The sequence below is a fragment of the Phytophthora infestans genome, genomic scaffold (genome assembly GCF_000142945.1).
Source record: "Phytophthora infestans T30-4 supercont1.15 genomic scaffold, whole genome shotgun sequence".
In the NCBI taxonomy this organism is placed as follows: domain Eukaryota; phylum Oomycota; class Peronosporomycetes; order Peronosporales; family Peronosporaceae; genus Phytophthora; species Phytophthora infestans.
This window is the reverse complement of record NW_003303744.1, coordinates 1,565,877-1,583,327: the sequence shown is the minus strand read 5'-3', so window position 1 is coordinate 1,583,327 and position 17,451 is coordinate 1,565,877. Positions and strand designations below refer to the sequence as shown.

Genomic DNA, 17,451 nt, shown 5'->3' with positions numbered 1-17,451 from the left:
CTCCACTTTTTGTTGTTGTCAACTGCTGGTTGTTGCGCTGTCGAGTACTGTCTTCTAGCTGCCGCCAGGAGCTGTTGCTGTTCTCGTCGTTGCTGTGTGAGTCTCCCACGCGCAGTGTCAAGCTGTCGAATCTGAGCATGCAACCTTTGTTCCCGGGCCTCCAACTCTTTCTTCCCGCGTTCGAGTGACCGTTCTCGACTAACAAACGACGTGTCAGTATCTTGCACTACCGCGGCTTGTTGAGCCACAAGTTGCTGACGTTCCAGCAACTCTTGCGTGCCGACGTCAAGTTTCTCCGCTAGTGCGACAACCTCTTGCGTACGTTCCGCCAGTCGCGCTTCTGCGTCTTGAACGTGTTGCCGCATGCTCTCGAGTGTTTGAAATTCATCTTCGTGGCCAGCCAACTCCGTTTCGAGGTCCTCGCGGTCCGCGCGAAGCTCGCGCCACGCGTCTTCAAGCGCTAAACGCGACGCTCGAAGCTCCTCGTGCTCGCGCTCAATCTCTAGCGCAGTTTGTTCGCGGAAGGCCGCAAACTCCGCTCGAGCTTCATACAACGCACGCTCATCGCGTTCCAGTTGCGTCCTTCTAGTTGCTAAACGTGCTTCGTACACCCGCGCGTCCTCTCGAGCTTCAGCCAGTTGCTTCCCCATATACGCGGCATGAGTATCCTCTTGGTCCCGTAGTGCGGCAGCATGGGCCTGGAGATGAGCGCTAAGTGCGTCTAGACGTTGCTGCTCCTGTCGCAGACGCTCCTTATCTTCTAACGCTCCTTGTCGAGCGTTGCGCGCCCCCGCTTCGAGTTCTCGTAATAACTCTGCTAGTTTCAGTCGCTCTTGCTCAGCGTGTTGAGCTGCGCGCTTCGAGCTTCCCTCTAGCGACGCGATCACTCGAAGACGTGCCTCATCTTCAGCAGCAACGCGTGCTGCGGAGTTGTCAAGGCCTAAACCTTCCTCGTGTACTTGATGCGTTACAGTGAGACGTGCTAATGCACGTTGCATCTGCGCACTAAGCGCCTCAAGCGCGCGCTTCTCTCGGTGGCGTTCTAACTGGTCCGCGTCGTCCTGTTCGGCCATTTTCCGTGCTAGAGTCAACTCTGCATCCTGGATGGCGCGTTTCGAGCGGTACAGCTCGTCACGAAGTCCTCGTATCTCGGCTTCCAAGAGCTCAGCTCGATGTTGGTAGCTCGCTGCTTCCTCTTTACAGCTTGCAGCTACCTGGTCGGCTTGGAGTTTATCACGTTCCACTGTTGCGAGTTGTTGAGTCAGTTGAGTGTTCGCTGCTACTCGTGCATCAAGTTGCTGCGACAGTTGGTTAACCAGTGATTCTCGTTCTTCCAGTTGCTGAGATAGTTGCGTAGCGAGCGCTTCTCGTTCCTCCTGTTGTTGCGTGAGTTGTTGCGCGAGTTGACTGTTAGACGCTGTTTGAGTCTGCAACTGTTGCGTGAGTTCATCGAGTTGTTGCTGCAGTGCAACTCGCTCGACGTCAAATGTTGCAGTAAGCGCTTTTTCGCGTTCTTCACAGTTGCAAACTGGAGCAAAAATTGTCTTTACGTCCGGAATTTCGTCGTTTTTACTTGGTTGAAGTTGCTTCGGCTTTTGCTTTAACACCTTCGAATCTTTCATTTCTTCTATCGGCGAGGGCCTGACAATTGAAATATGTGGAGTCTCCTCTTGGGCTTGAGAGTTGTGCTCTTGTACTTTTCTAATTGGCTCCTCAGCGATAGGAGCGATTTTGTCTTCAACGTCGAAGGACTGGGAGTACGAGTTGCGTCGCTGGGGACTGCTGCGAGCAGAGGCAGGAGGCGACGGTAGAATTTCCTCTAGCAGACTGTCTTTTGGCAGTTCCAAGTCGCTTTCGCGGATGCGTTTGTCGACTGTTAGTGATCGGATGCGACCTGGTGATGGCGGAGTATCAGGTCTGTCATTTGATGGAGCTACCATCTCTGTCGCTACCTCTGGAGCTGTTGCTAAAGGCTTTGACAGAACTGGAGAGGGTGGTAAAGAACTCTTGAAAGGGTCTTCTACTTTGATCACTTCCTTGTTGGGCGAGCTGTTGTTACTGTTGGTGCCACGGCTGCGACGTCGTGATAGTACAGCTCCTCTTGGCTCGGAAAGATCTCCTAGGAGGTCCATCAGCAAGCTGTCTCTAGCGCTAGAAAGGTCGGCATCTGTACTTGCCGTGGGTAGTTCAGCGTCTTTGAGTGACTCCAATTTCTTCGGTGAGGTCCGTTCTTTAGGCGGAGTTGTTGATTTTATCGCAATTTTTTGTTCCTTTTTTGGTTTGTCATATACCGTGCTTTTGGATGAAGGGGTGGCAAAAAGCTCATCCAGGAGATCATTTTGCTGCTTTACTGCGGGCTCCAATGGAATCTCCGTTTTCGGTTTCTTATCGTAATTTTCTTCTTCATTTTTTGAGAACGACTCCTCCTGTTGACGACCGCTACGTGGCTCCGACGAAAATAAATCAGCTAGGAGATCGTCTTTTGCTGATAAAACCTGAATGCCGCGAGCTAGAAGAGGGTCATCTCGACCTTGACTCGAAGTCCTTTCGTCAATGGGATCTTTAAGACGCGGTCTCGTTTCGAAATCGTCTGATAAATCGCGTGTAGGTTTGGCGAACGGATCGTCGAAAGCACTTTTTCTACTGCTGGATGCTCCGAAGAGCGAGTCAAAAGTGGAGCTGGAAGTTGTAGTCGAGGCTCCAAGACCAAAAGGGTCCGATTCAGCTCCACCGGCTTGTCTTCGGCCTCCACGAGTCCCAGCTCGACGCTCAGCTGATGGACCCAACAACGAATACAACGACGTCGAGTTGAAGTCATCTTTTGTCTCATCCTGGAAAAAAGATGCTGAGATACCGTCACTTACTTTGGCAGGTTCATATGTATCAATTGTGGGAGGGACTTTAGCCTCTTGAGTTTTTTTCGAGCCACGCACAGTTGGGGTGTACCCCGAGATCCCGAAAGTTTCATCTGCGTCGAAATTGTCCACTTTATCGTCGTCTCCTTTCCCAAATGGCTCCGAAGACTCAGCAGCTCCGAAATCTGTACCACCGCCAATGTCCCCGCCAAGCATTTTAGCGAATTCATCATCCAGTCCGCTCCCGCTAGCGTTCTTCCGTCTCGCAGCAGCAGCTGCAGCCATTTCCAGTTCAGCAGCGCTATCCCAGTTCTTTGCCAAAGACGTCCAGTTGTCAGTATCGCCACCGAAGTCATCATCATCGTTAAATGTGGTTTTCTTCGACTTGGACTTGCTCTTCTTCTTGCTGCTACTGGAGCTTCTCGACTTGTCTTTGTCTTTGGATTTGTGCTTCTTTTTGTCGTCGCTCTTGTCCTTCGAAGACGATTTTGACTTTTTCTTACTTGAGTCGTCACCAAGCAGGTCGCCAACATCAAAGTCGGACATGTCGACGTCTGCATTGTTGCGAGCGCCAGAAATCGAGATAAGGCCACCGGTGAGATCGTTCGCTCCGCTCTTCTTGGAGCCAGAACTGCCTCTGGACGTGCCACCGATCGGGATGAGGTCGTCCAGCGGCATAGCTTCAGTCTGTAATTACTCTTGCCACACTTCGTGCTGAAGCAATCGTTTCGTGCCATCTTTCTCCACTTCCCAAGTGGGGCAAGATAAACTTGGAACTCCTGAGGCAAAACTGATTCTGCAACGGCGGCAGCTTGCAAGACCATCACTCCTTCAATTCTGAAGCGTCAACTATTGCGATTACGAAAACAAATTTGACAAAATACATGTAAAGTAGACCAAAAAGCCAAAAATCTCTCCCTGGACCTGCCTTTCAACCAATCATCGATCGGAAACATTTGCTATGCGTCATCATCGTGCTTCGAATAGAAGACCCCTACGAATCGCTCGATTATCCGCGGACCTGGCAAACCTTATGCTTCGTCGAGATCGCGAATAATTATGCAAGCCAGTCAAGTGGTAACAGCGCCAGATTTAGCTAGAGCCCCTCCGAAATATACGCACATGACTGGTGTGGAGTGCTTGCTGAAAGGTCGCGAAAACCGTCGAGGCAGATCGTCCGAATTTCGATTTTAAAGCTGGGCAATTTCGCGGCAATGCATCGCAATAGATAGTTGAATACGTCGCTGCGGTCCGTCAACTGCTTCACAGCAGATACATTAATATACATGTACTTACTCGTTTGGATAGCCAAACGGGCTGCCCGTCGACAACGCTTCCAAACAGCGACAAAAATTCGTAAGAAATGACCTATCAGTCCACATTAGCCTTCAGCATTCAATGCATCGTATCTCAAAAGTATTGATTCTCGCAGGCTCCCTTCGGACCCACCGTCGAGTGATTGCGTGTCCTGCTCACTTCCCAATCAGTCCGCCAGGCCATAAGGTGCTCCCGAGTCAGACGGCAAAGCGCGAGAGCGAGCGCGCCACAACGAGACCATCAGGCTGTCTCTCACCGCGTTGGGGGTCGTGCACGTATAGATTAATAGACTCAACACCCATGACGCAGCTGCAGAAGTCCAAGAAGACCGTGGCGGACATCGCGCAGGCCACTTTCAAGCATGTGCCGGTTCTGGACGCCAACGCCCCGGGCCTCACGTGTCTAGGCGACCAGGTCACCACGACGTTTGTGGCGGAGACAGCGCTACCCACAGATGGCGGCATGTTCCGCGTACGCGCGTACCGCTCTGTGGGCTCCTTACGTGAGAGCGAGCCTATCGCCATGATTACCGGAGACGTGCGCGGCAAACGCAACGTACCAGTCCGCGTGCACGACCAGTGCTTCACGTCGGAAGTGTTCGGATCCCTCAAGTGCGACTGCAGGGAACAGCTGGACTACGCCAAGGCGTACACTAAGCAGCACGGTGGCGTGGTTATCTACATGCCACAGGAAGGGCGTGGGATCGGTCTGGCCAATAAGATCATGGCCTACTCCATGCAGGAACGCGGTCTAGATACGGTAGACGCCAACCGCGTGTTGGGCTTCAAGGACGACTATCGTTCGTACGAGCCTGTGCCGGCCATCCTCAAGGACCTGGGCGTCCAGTCTATTCGACTACTGACCAACAACCCGCGCAAGATCCGATTACTGAGTCAACTTGGCATCACTGTCGAGGGCCGACTGCCTGTGGTGATCAAAGGCGGCGAGTTGAGTCAGCAAGATCTGACAGAAAGCGAAGCGGATGTCGCCTTGCTGCTGGAGCTCTGGTGACGAGATACGTCACGGACGAGAGTCAGGATGAAGACGAACAACAGACCATCCTCAGGAAGCTGTAGCAGCCGCATCACCACGGCGTCGTCGTCCTCGTCCTCTGGAGAATATTAATGGAGTCCGCCGTAAAATTAAGCGGGAGAGCGACGATCACCGCCATATGAGCCTTCTCACTGGGGACGCTTGGCCACGAGGACTTCGAAGACCTTCGCGTGCCTGCCCCCTCTCGACCAATTCGTCTCAGTCTTCCTCGTCGCAGTGTCCAGCTTCAACGTTGAGCAAACAAGTGCTTGAAGCTGGCAACCGGCATTTTTGAAGAGGAAAAGGACCGCGACTCCAGCAACATGGAGTCAAAAAGCTGTAGACTATTTAGCACGCCTAGCAGCGCATTGAACAAACAAACATCATTATGCAAAACACGAAAAGAAACACATTTACACTGGCAGTAAATAATCTCAAGTTGCTCAGCGAGATCTTGACCGCTAATCAAGTGAATCAGAAGATCTGATTCACTAGCATTGGGCTAAAATACCAACCAATCAGATGCAGCTAATTAAGTTCCCAATATAATCCAATCCCATTGCTCCACGGTGGTTCCTCCCTTCCAAAAACAAGAAGACTTATTCGGACTTGTCGCTGTTGCTAGCCCTGAGCGTCCGCGACGACGACGACGACGCATTGAGCACCAGTTTCGCTGAAATTCCTGCTTAAATCGTGTGCAGCGGCAGATATTGAGACTTAAAACATGCTGGACGACAATCGCAAGATCGGCACACTGTTGCTGGGTCTGGGCTTCATGTTTTTGATGCTGGGCGTGCTCATGATCTTCGACGCGGCCATGCTGGCGCTTGGTGACGTGCTGTTCCTGAGCGGCGTGGCGCTCACCATTGGCTTATCACGCACGGTGCGTTTCTTCACACGCAAGGAGCGATGGCGGGGTATTGTGTGTTTCTTGGGCGGCATTCTGCTGGTCATGCTGCGCTACCCTGTGATCGGCATGATTATCCAGAGCTTCGGCTTCCTCAACCTTTTCGGCTCCTTCTTCCCCGTGGCTTTGGCTTTCCTGCGCCAGACTCCCGTGATAGGCAACGTGCTCAACTTGCATGTAGTTAGCGAGATTGTCGACAGACTAGCGGGCGCACAGAAGCGCGGATACCAGGTGTAATGACAGGGGCATATGGAGATATATAGGAGCGGAAGACGTGATAGAAGTACACGGGGAAGTTGGTTCAAGCGAAAAATAATGTCCACGAAGTTTGACTGTCCCAATGTCACAAATATCTTCAGCTTCAGTTAAGTAGAGGTTCAAGTGATACCTTAGCTCTCTGCAGCTCCGATTACAGTTCTTACTGGCTGTCCCACCAGCGTTTTGAAAAGTCAAGATAGCGCTTGTAGTTCGGGTGCAAGTACGCTTTGTCTTCTAAACCCTTTAATCCCAGCTTGATCTCAACACTCTTCGGGGTTTCCCCGGTCCGAACCCAGAATTTGTACTTGAGTTTCCAAGGAATCAATCCCCGTTCTTCGCCTTTAGCAACGTCACCAACCTCGTTCTCATAGTGGTGATTCCTCAGGTTCTGCCGAGTGGGTGGGTTGAGCAACGGTATGGTGCAAAGGCTGCAACTTGTCACGCCTGTTGTGATGACCGGCAGCCTGCTGACCCATGGATTTCTATCAACTGTTGCGCCGTGTTCGTACATCAACCTTTCATCCAATCACCAATATTCAAACACTTTTTCATCCAATCCAAAGGCATGTGCTCGCCAGCCAAGCCGTCACTCTGAAATCGGACACCGAGCCAGCAAGATCACGATGCCCGCCAGCTTCTTCAGCTCTCTACGCGACCGCGTGGCCGCCGTGGACTCGCTCCTGTGTGTGGGTCTGGATCCTCACGTAGCAGAGCTACCGGAGGCCACGGCCGCTGCAGCGCAGGCCTTCTGCCTCAACATCATCGAGCAGACGCACCACGTTGCGGCCGCCTACAAACCCAACTCGGCTTTCTTCGAGGCTTTCGGTGCTGAGGGCATCACAGCGCTCCACTCCGTCATCAAGGCCATCCCATCCGGTATCCCCGTCCTTCTAGACGCCAAACGCGGTGACATTAGCACCACCGCCGCCGCGTACGCCGTCTCCGCCTTTGACAAGCTCGAAGCGCACGCCATCACGTTGGCTCCGTACATGGGCGCAGACTCTATCGATCCATTTGTACGCGGCCACCCTGAACGCGGCTGCTTTGTGCTGTGTAAGACGTCGAACCCTAGCGCCAACGACTTCCAGACGCTGTCCGTGGGCTCCCGTGCGCTGTTCGAGGAGGTGGCTGCCAAGTGCGAGCAATGGAACTCGGAGGACAACGTCGGCCTCGTAGTGGGAGCCACAGATGTCAAGGCACTGCGTCGTGTACGCGCTGTGACGCCCAATCTGTGGATCCTGGCGCCAGGTATTGGCGCTCAAGGTGGCAACTTGGAGGAGGCGGTGACGGCCGGTCTGTCATCCGATGGCCTGGGTCTACTGGTACCGGTATCGCGCGGTATCTCCAAGGCTGCCAACCCTAAGGAAGCGGCCGAGTCTCTGCGTGACGCCATCAACGCTGCCCGCAAGACCAAAGTGGCTACATCCACCACTGTAGCCAACTCGAGTGTAAACGAGTTCATTAAGTTCGCACTGTCCTTCGGCGTGCTTAAGTTCGGTGACTTTACGCTCAAGTCCGGACGTCAAAGTCCCTACTTCTTCAACGCCGGTCTGTTCCGTACCGGCCGCGCGCTCGGCCAACTCGGCAAGTTCTACGCACAGGCGATCCACGTACGTTGGATTTTGGATACAGTGGTAATTTTTGTGATTGTTTTACTAAGTTTTGTGGTTAATTTACAGGATAGCGGGGTGGAATTCGACGTGCTGTTTGGTCCGGCGTACAAGGGCATCACATTGGCGGCGGCTGTGGCCATCGCGTACGCTGATATGTATGGGGTGGACCTCCCTTTCGCGTACAACCGTAAGGAGGCTAAGGACCATGGCGAAGGCGGCGTACTCGTTGGTGCCGATATGACTGGAAAGAAGTAAGAGAAATTTTGGGTTGTGCGAAGTGAATTTTGTACTAATTATTGTGTTTTATTATTTTATTAGGGTGCTGATTATTGACGACGTGATCACTGCCGGTACTGCTATTCGTGAGGCGTTCGGGATCTTGGAGAAGACGAACGCGCAAGTCTCGGGCGTGTGCATTTCGTTGGACCGTCAGGAGAAGGTTTCGATCGAAGACACTCGCTCTGCTATTGACCAAGTGCGGGAGAGCTTCGGCATCCCCGTGGTCAGTATCGCTACGCTCGATAACCTCGTGGGTTACCTTGAGACTGTGGACACGGCAACCGACGCCAACGCCTCGTACTTGCCGGTCATTCGTGCCTACCGTGCTGACTACGGTGTGTGCAAGCAGTAGATTGCTACAGTTTAAAACTCCCAAGCATAATAAAAAAACACAAGTGACGTGACCGTCATGAACAGTGCACAACGAATTTTGTCATCGATTAGTTGAGAAGGTAGTGTTAATGGGGCTTGGAAGTGACCTAACGGCCTCTCTCAAACACGCGCCCTGGGGTTGTAAATCTCTGGTGGCGATGGTATTGTCTGCTTTAACTGCAGTCAGGGAGATGACAGCAACAAGAGCAAAGGCGATGAATGTGGCGAGTCTTCCCATCTTGAAGGCTTGACTTGACTTTGAGGCGTTGGCACGGCGGTAAATCGAAGAATAAATATCTGAGGCCACGGGATATTTGAAGTTCTTGAAGTGCTGTATAGAATGCAATACCAAACTGTTTATCACGAATTGCGATGCAGTACTGTACGGGTTACCAAATTGTTTACTTTACTACTTCAAGTAGGTATAATAAGTTTTAATTTAAAATTTGGTACTGTTGCCGTAAGTTGGCACGGCTCAATCTGCATTGGTACTGTAATGGGACTATACTGGGGACAGTCTACAACCAATTTTATTACATTGGCAGTGTGGGACCCCCCCCCCCGGTTCAATTGCGCGATTGTTACCTGCTGACCCTAGGATACAAAATACATAGATGGAAATTTCGACAGAATATCACGGCAGAATACCGGTAAGTAAAACGCACAATAAATCATGTCTGTGATAATTCAGTGGACGCCTTCCAAAAATATAGTAAGCACCTGACATACCTGCAGCAGATTGCAGGCATAACGATCGAATAAAATCCGTGGGGCGTAAAAATCGTCTGAGTAATCTACCCTTCCCCTATATTTAATCTCTGTAGCCATCTTATCGCTAGATCTAGAATTTTGTATTGAAAATGCTGACCATCGCTCTGAACTGACCCACAATCACTCTCTCTGCATATATCTCGCATATCTCATTTTTGCGCTCAAGTTGCAGAAGCCCACACTTTCGAAAATCGGTCGTTGAGGGCAAAGTGCCGCCATCGTAGCGAAAGGTACGTACTCAAGAAGCTTGGAGAAGAATGTTTGCTAATTAACTTCCTACTTGCAGGAGATGGTTCACTCGGCCACGTATTGGCGCGAGCGGTGCATTGCAGATTCGTCGACGGAGGAGGAGAACACGCCGCCTAATCTCCACACTGGTGTTGCCGATAATCTGGACGGGTACAGCTCAACAGGCACTTCGTCTGTAGTGAGGGATACGCCGCCGCGCAAGCCGAAGCCGGGGGTCACTCCGACAGTCAGTGATGGGTTGCGGGCATCAGCATCTCCTTCACACACGCGCGCGCCACGCAGCCCGACGACATCATCACCGGTGATGCTGGGGGCGCCCCCATCGCCACGGCTTCGTCCGCGCCCAAGCGTTCCTCTACGCGAGCATCGTTCATCACGGCTAGAGCGTCGGGCTGCTGCTGACCCATACCGCCGACGTCATGGTCATCCTCGTGAGCCAGCGTCATCGTCGCCTAACCCCCGGGGACTCCTGAGAACAAGCCCCATCTCGGCTCTAAAGCCGCGTGTTGCTGTGTCCCGTTCTCGCGACCGCTTTGTACCTGCAGACTGGCCGTGTCGAGTGGCCAACCTGCGCACCCCGTTTAACCCGACCGGTTTGGTGTTCCCGACGGTGGCCCACTTCGGCTGGTGTGAGTGCGCGCTGCCGTGCCGTGTGGGTACGTGCAGGAGCTCACTGATGCAGATTTTCTGCACGCCAGGCTGCTGCCCTTACGAAGCCAATTGTGGGAACGCCTTGGGCGAGTCCTCTTCGGTTTTCTTGGCGCGGAATGTTTTCACACGGCAGTTGGCGGTTGTAGCGGCTGAAGACATCGAAGCGGGTGAAGTGCTGGGCGAGTATTTGGGCGAGTTTGAGCATGTGAGCGTCAATCCCCGCGGCCGACCTCAAAACAAAGGCTATCGTCTTGTTATGACACAGAGACCGGAAAGGCCGAGCCACCCGATCCGTGTCGCAATCATCGCAGAGAGCATGGGCGGCCTAATGCGCTTCGTTAACCACTCGTGTGCGCCGGTGGCGCAGTTCGTAGAGGTGTCAAACGGCCGTCGCACCACCGTTGTCGTTGCCACGACGGAATACATCCGGGAAGGAGAGGAAATCACCGTCGACTACGGGACGGATCTCTGGTTCGTGTGTCGTTACGGCCTCGCGACCTGCCGCCACCGCGAGATCTAGAAAGAGCAGGACCCGTAGCGTGCGTGCGGGTACCAGCAAGATGTGAGCGTGATGAGTAGAAGCGATTACATACTAACATCCTGTGAATGAATGTATCCATCTTTGAAAGTCCACGCTGGTGTTGAAGTGAAGCTGTACGTCTCTTCATTTCGAAGCTTTACAGTCTAAGTTGAAGCTGGAGGACGGAGTTTCGCGCCAAAAAAGAGCCCCAAAGAGATACCAACGGTAAGAAAAAGCTTCGGTCTCCGTTGGCGCACTCTTGTAGCTTCTACTGACGCTCGATTTTGGTGGATAGAGGCCAAAGAGCGCCGCCGGCGCCGCGCAAAAGCGCGGCGCTGACAAGGCAAATTCGGAACTCTCATTACTGGTTTTGCCAAGCTTCGGGCAAGTCCAACCCCGTTCTCGACGTAGCCCTCGCCCTTCAGTGCCCTCAGCGTTCTCAACGACCCCGGTACTTGTCAAAACCTCTCCTGTGTTCCCGCTAAAGCCTTACTAACGTTTTGTCTATCGATGCGCTCGTGTTCTTACTTGTAGATGGCTAAACTAACAGGGAATACAAACTACAATTTTTCTGAAGTGCAACGACTGCTAACTCTCGTCGAGAAGTTCCTGCCACTTGGTAAAGATGAGTGGGAACGTCTGGCAATCTCCTATAACTCAAACTGAGGTCGTAGCATCTCCGAGCGTGATTACGAGAGTCTGCGGCGAAAGTTTAAGATGCTCTACAGTACCCGCAAACCAACGGGTGTGGCGGACATGCCTCCACATATCAAGGAGGCGAAGCTGCTGAAGAAGAACATTGACGAAAAGGCGGGGGTGACGGAAATGGACGACGGTGCCGATGTCGACGGCCAATTCGAAGATGGAGAGGACGACCAGCCTGACTTCAGCTTTGACTTGGAAGGCTTTGACGACATGGTTAACACCTCCGCTGTCAGTGCAACCAGCCTCCACTCGGCCACCAACCTAGGCGAAGTGTCGGTCGACGACTCCACCGCTCCAATCGCCGGCATGGACGAGCTGATGGATTCGGCTGCTGGGCGCGAAGGACTTGAGGCGTTTGCAAACACTTCGGGACCGTCCCCAGTCTGTACCAGATCCTCGCAACGACAGGGCCGATCCACCGGTTTGCCGAAGCCGAACGTGCCGCAACCTTCGACCTCAAGCGTCATCAGCGTGGAGAAAACCGCCTCGATCCGAGCTGACGACACAGAGTATTCGAAGCGATACCACACGTCCTCCAACCGCCTCGGCGGTGGCAACCTAGCCGAATTTCGAAGCATCAGTGGACGCAAACGCGGAGCTGACGACGACGATGATCTCTCGGAGGCCAGCTACGCCAAAGTGAAGAGAGTTAAGGCTACGAAAGCGGCCAACCAATTGAAGAAACGCCTCAGTGACCTGGCGACAGATTCCTCCGCGGTGGGGGGCAATATCGTTGAGATGATGATCCTCATGCGAGAGGACAGCGAACGCAGAGGTGAAGCTCGTCGTGCCGATGAAGAACAGCGCCGACGCAATGAAGTCGCAGCCCGGGGGGCCCTCTGGCACGCCGAGAAACTTGAAGCTGAAGAGCGCCGCCGCCAAGAGAAGATGGAGATGGAAGAAAGAGCTCGTCGCGATAAGGAGGAAGCCCGCGCTCGCTCGCAAGAGCTCATGTTCTTCATTGGTGCCCTCTTCAAGAAGGAGTGAAAAGATATACGGTCAGTGCTTCTAGCGTTAGAAGTCTACCCCAGAAACCAGCCCACAGAGGGAGGAAGTCCACTTCGTAGCGTTGCATATTGAGAATAGCCCTTGATAGAGAGCGAAAATGCCACAAACACGATGCTAATTGTCCGTCATCTCCGCTCGTATACAACTCGTAGTGAAACTACTCATGCAAAGGAACTTTGCCACTGTTCTTCAAATACATAATCCCAATCCCGTGTTACAGGGAGATCTCCATCGCGCCTGTAAACGTCGTTCGGATTTCCGAAATGCCCACCGTGCGGACTCGGTAATTTGCCATCCAAAATAAGTTTGTTAAGTCGCAGTCCACGAAGCTTCTGGTCGTAGGGAAGCGGCAGGTTCAAGCGACTGTAAACCTTCTGCACGCTGCCCATGCCCCACTCAGCAGCCTGTCTCACCGACGTGATGGCGTTGTGCAGGGTGCGCGCCGAGCTTCGTAGCGACGGTTGAATTCTCTCGCGATCCCCGTCCTTCAACGGTGACAATATTCTCCCGGTCATCGCCGTGGAGCAGGGAAACGCCGAATCTGACACGGCGTTCATGCGCACATCCGGACAGTAAGTAGGATCCAGGAGCTTCATGCGAAATCCCAAAGAGGTGTCGGAATCGTTCCAGGACCCAGGGCAGTTATGCTTGGACCATATAATGCACCCGTCGGCGGCGAAGCAGATCGTGCCGGTCACCAGCACGGAGTGTAGCCATCCGTTATACATCGCATTTTGTAGGTCAGCATTAGATGGTTGCTGCACCTGAAACATATAGACAGCAACAAAAGAATATTATTTGGCATGTAGCTATATAGAGAGTCAGTATAGAGACCCACACGAAAGTTCTTGCCGTCTATGAACCCGAACGTGTGTTTCAATAGCGGCTCGCGGGAATTGACCATCGTCGCCAGATCTCTCTGTCGAGATGGCGACGGAACGAAATAACGTCCCTAGATAGAAGTCCTGAAGGGAACACGACAATGCCTCTTCGGCCTTACGTAGCGAGCGCGACAACGTGCTGAAAGGAGCCCCGAACAACGTGCACAGAGTCGCGATCTCCATTGAACCCACGTAGAAGCAAAGTACAAGTCCTAGGGCTTGATGGTGATATCGTAGCTTCGGTGGCCGACCTCTACTTCTCGCCGAAGGAAGGTGGTAGAAGCGCGAGAATCTTTTAAGTAGATGTTTAAAGGCAGCTCTGCGTAGTACATAGTTACAGTTGTTACGAACAGTGCAAACATTATCCACTCGTCAATAAAACCTACCTCGTGAGGCTTGTAGCGTTTATGAAGTTCGTGTCGAGGCCGTTCCGGTAAAGGGCCATCCACGCGGCCGCGCAGGGTGCATCCAAGCATGACACCGTCAGGTAGTGACGTGTACGCATGGCAACGCGCCACGCGCTCTCCATCATCTGCTGGTGCACTTCACGGCGGACACTACCCAAACTAGCTTCGCGCCACGAGTGTGCGACGCTCAATAACAGCAGCACGTCAAAGTCATCGTCCTCCTCGTGCATCTTGTTGGCGAGAGTCTCTGAAGGGTAAGTGGTGAAATTCAAGTACAAAAATATTTAGTCCAATAGAAATTGCCGCAATGCATAAAACTGCTAATTAACTCAAGTACCTTCTTGCGGAGGGGACACTTTGCACTGGCCTAAGTTCCTCCTCTTACTAGATTTGTGGTGGGGCACAAAACATATAAGTCGACATAGAGGTCGATAAAACCTGACATATCTGCTGCAGGTATGTCAGGTGCTTACTATATTTTTGGAAGGTGTCCAGTACTATGCAGGCATTAGAACCCTTATCAAAAAGTGGTTAGGCTGAACTAGGCATACTTTGTAACGAGCTCAGGAAATCGAACAAGACTTGAGCGTTTGATACGTAATGTATGTTGAGATCTTCGAGCTTAGGAATGTGCGTGCTTAAGCTTGAGTCACCGGAAGAGCGGACATTTCAAACCTGCTTATCGGTTGCAGCTTGCCCACGTACAAGTCGGCGTGGCGGGTCGGGAAGATCATATGGAGCTCTCATCGGAGGATGGTAGACGAAGTTATCGTCCGCAGTAATTGCTCCGAAGGAAACAGCTGCAGCAACAGCGATAACCACTGTACGTTTAAACATTTCGAGCGCTTGACTTGCTTTCGGGTGATAGGGTGACGGCAAATTGCGTTGTGAACTGCTCAAAGTCGAATGGAAAGCAGATTTGTTGCATCAATCCCTTGAGTCTTGGCAATACCAAGTTGTTTATTCTAGAACGCAAATGCAGTACCGCATCGCCCCTGTCCTAAGCGAACACCCATGTTCGACGTTTATGTGTAAGATTAGTAGCAAATCTCACAATTAGTGCTAAAAAGTAAAAATTACTCCAAGCTGATCCAGTTGAATGTTCCGTTCGTGAATGACATGCCTCCATTAATTCCAAAGTGATCCGCTGGTGCTAGCAGTTAATAGCATTTTGGTCAAACAGTTCTAGTAGGTATTTGTACACTGGCGCTCTTCGTATTGCCTCTTTATAAACCCCCCGACAGCTGCCTATAATTAGCTCGCGGAAGGACACATTTACGTACAGTCATCTTTAAAATAAAACAGCGCTGCCATTGGCCATACTCGATGCTCGCTTAGGACAAAACTTCGCTTAGGATAGGGGAGATGCGGTACCCAACAAGGCTCCCACTTTAAGTACTAGATGTAAGTATAAAGGGAGTGAATCGTGCACCCATCTGGAGACATGAATTTTGATTGGCCTTTCTTACCACAAACTTTACCTCATCCGTAGCGTAGTATACGTCGTATACCTGTGCCATATACCGTTTGAATCGTACACCCCTCGTTTGAATCGTGTCCCTTTGAATCGAGTACCCCCTCCCCCTAGCCATTCGAAATTCTGGGCGGTAAAATGGACGTACGCCCGCGATCGGCTCAGAAGCACCGGCAGCATGCTGCTGCGAGCGACGAGAGCGACGCCAGTAGCGAAGACGACTGGACTGCGCCATCCGAGGCCTCGCGCTCGGCATCGTCTGGAACCTCCAGCCAAGTGGACACGCTCAGTGACAGCAGCAACCCCGTGAATCTCCTGTCTGGTCTACCTGAAGAGCCGTACCCTCTCCAGCGCACGCAGTTTAACTCATGGGAGTCGTTCCATGCCTATTTGAACGAGTACAGCGCGCAAACGTACCAGGTACATCAAGTGTGTTGTTTAATAAAAATGGCGAGTATTAACGTTGAGTATGTTAGAGTTTTCGCGTCCGGACGAGCAGCAAGGCCGAGGAGCGCAACAAGAAGATAAAGAAGGCGTACTCACGAGCTCCCCTGATCCCGCTAGAGTGGGGTATGTATAACAAGACGCTGGTTTGCACGCACGCTGGCCCGTTCAAGTCTCGGGGCAAGAGCAAACGTGCGCGACAGGAGTCACGCGCAACGAAGTGCGGAGCGCAGGTAAGTGGCTAGATGGGCTCAGATATGCTCCGATGGGTTTCATTTGGGTGTCGATTGGCACAGATGGGTAACGCGTGCCCGAAATCGACTAATGCATCTGTATGTATGCCAGGTCAACGCATGCGTCCGTGTGATTAACAACAAGCCCGACGACCCCGAATTTGCCCTGTGCGTGACACTGCAAAGCTAGCGCACAACCTCAGGCTCGACCGGATGACCCATCAGCAGTACGCGTCCGTGCGCACTGTTCTTCCAGCTCGTGTGGTGGATACGGTTGACATTCTTCGCAAGGCAGGGGCTAAAAAGAAACGGATCCTCGAGTGTATCCTCGAGAATGCGGACAACAGTGTGGAGATTCGTGACGTGCATAATCTCGTCCGCAAGCTGAAAGAGAGAGAAACTGCAGAGACGACGAGCAAGGTGCGGCTGAAGACATGGCTGACAGAGTTCAGAGAGGAGCCAGGTAGCATAGGACGCATCTTCGTGGATAACCGCTGAGATAAGGTATGGTGGCGTTCGTCTGTGAATAATATGGTGGTCTAAATTAACGCACCTCTTCTTCTCAATTGTGTTTAGAAAGTGGCAACATGTATTGTTCTTCAGACCAAGCGCATGCGTGAGATGTTTTACCGCTTTCCTGAAGTGATGCTAATCGACGCGACGCACGGCACTAATTCATCCAAGTACAAGATTTTTTCCTTTATGGTGCACGACGCGTTTGGTACGGGCCAGTTTGTTCAGCACGCAGTTCTACAAAACGAACGCGCCGCGACTCTTATGACGGCCATCGAGGAGTTTAAGAAGAACACACCTTCCTGGACCAAGTTGCCGTGAGTGGTCATCGACAAGGACTTCACCGAGATGGCTGTCCTTAAGGCTGCGTTCCCCGGTGTCCGCATTCTCCTATGTCAGGTCCACGTGCTTAAGTACCTCCGTGAACAGCTAGCGTCCTCCGAGTATGGTCTGTCACCGTGGTAGAAAGCTCAGTTGCGAAGCGTGATTTCGTTAATGGTGTACGCAGCGACGGAGCGTGAATTCTTCAAGCATCGGGAATACATGCGCCACATACTCTCAATGGCATGGAGTCTTCGCGTCGCGAGACCAGCGCGGACAGGGGCGGCAGCTTTGCACGGGCCGCAGTTACCCCCCGTGCCGATGGTGCTCAGCTGGGCACTGACGGTAATTTAATCATCTCAAACTATCTAGATGGGCCAGCAGATGATGCCGAGACTCATCCGTTTGAGGCATACTTCCACAAGAACTGGGACAACTGCAAGGAGATGTGGGCCGCCTCTGAGCGTCAAAGCGCTGTGACGATGGGAAACAACACCAATAACCGGCTTGAATCGTCGTAGAAGCACTTGAAGGACTCGATGAGCAGTTTCATGGGTTTAGACGAGTGTGTAGCCTTCCTTATCTTCTACCAGGTTCGCGTAGAGCGGGCATTCGATGCTAAAGCTACCAAGGTCGGTATG

At 52.3% G+C, this 17,451-nt stretch overlaps 5 protein-coding genes across 5 annotated transcripts; 3 read left to right on the top strand and 2 right to left on the bottom strand.

Annotated features, from left to right (window-relative positions):
• Positions 1-117: 117 nt before the first annotated feature.
• On the bottom strand, positions 118-2,132 carry PITG_09639 (uncharacterized protein; the record flags this gene model as incomplete). The annotated part of the gene is made up of 3 exons (XM_002903210.1): positions 118-144; positions 249-1,544; positions 1,608-2,132. 3 exons carry the CDS (start codon positions 2,130-2,132, stop codon positions 118-120), a joined length of 1,848 nt encoding a protein of 615 aa, XP_002903256.1.
• A 589-nt stretch (positions 2,133-2,721) lies between these two features.
• On the bottom strand, positions 2,722-3,533 carry PITG_09638 (uncharacterized protein; the record flags this gene model as incomplete). The annotated part of the gene is made up of 4 exons (XM_002903209.1): positions 2,722-2,761; positions 2,803-2,863; positions 2,930-3,001; positions 3,050-3,533. 4 exons carry the CDS (start codon positions 3,531-3,533, stop codon positions 2,722-2,724), a joined length of 657 nt encoding a protein of 218 aa, XP_002903255.1.
• Positions 3,534-4,472: 939 nt separating this feature from the next.
• PITG_09637 (riboflavin biosynthesis protein ribBA) lies at positions 4,473-5,106 on the top strand (the record flags this gene model as incomplete). Its single annotated transcript, XM_002903208.1, has 2 exons — positions 4,473-5,017; positions 5,088-5,106. 2 exons carry the CDS (start codon positions 4,473-4,475, stop codon positions 5,104-5,106), a joined length of 564 nt encoding a protein of 187 aa, XP_002903254.1.
• Positions 5,107-5,928: 822 nt separating this feature from the next.
• On the top strand, positions 5,929-6,348 carry PITG_09636 (vesicle transporter, putative; the record flags this gene model as incomplete). The annotated part of the gene is made up of 1 exon (XM_002903207.1): positions 5,929-6,348. One exon carries the CDS (start codon positions 5,929-5,931, stop codon positions 6,346-6,348), a length of 420 nt encoding a protein of 139 aa, XP_002903253.1.
• Positions 6,349-6,992: 644 nt separating this feature from the next.
• On the top strand, positions 6,993-8,613 carry PITG_09635 (orotidine 5'-phosphate decarboxylase, putative; the record flags this gene model as incomplete). Its single annotated transcript, XM_002903206.1, has 4 exons — positions 6,993-7,784; positions 7,836-7,979; positions 8,049-8,233; positions 8,301-8,613. The coding sequence occupies 4 exons, from the start codon at positions 6,993-6,995 to the stop codon at positions 8,611-8,613; spliced, it is 1,434 nt and encodes a 477-aa protein (XP_002903252.1).
• Positions 8,614-17,451: the final 8,838 nt, after the last annotated feature.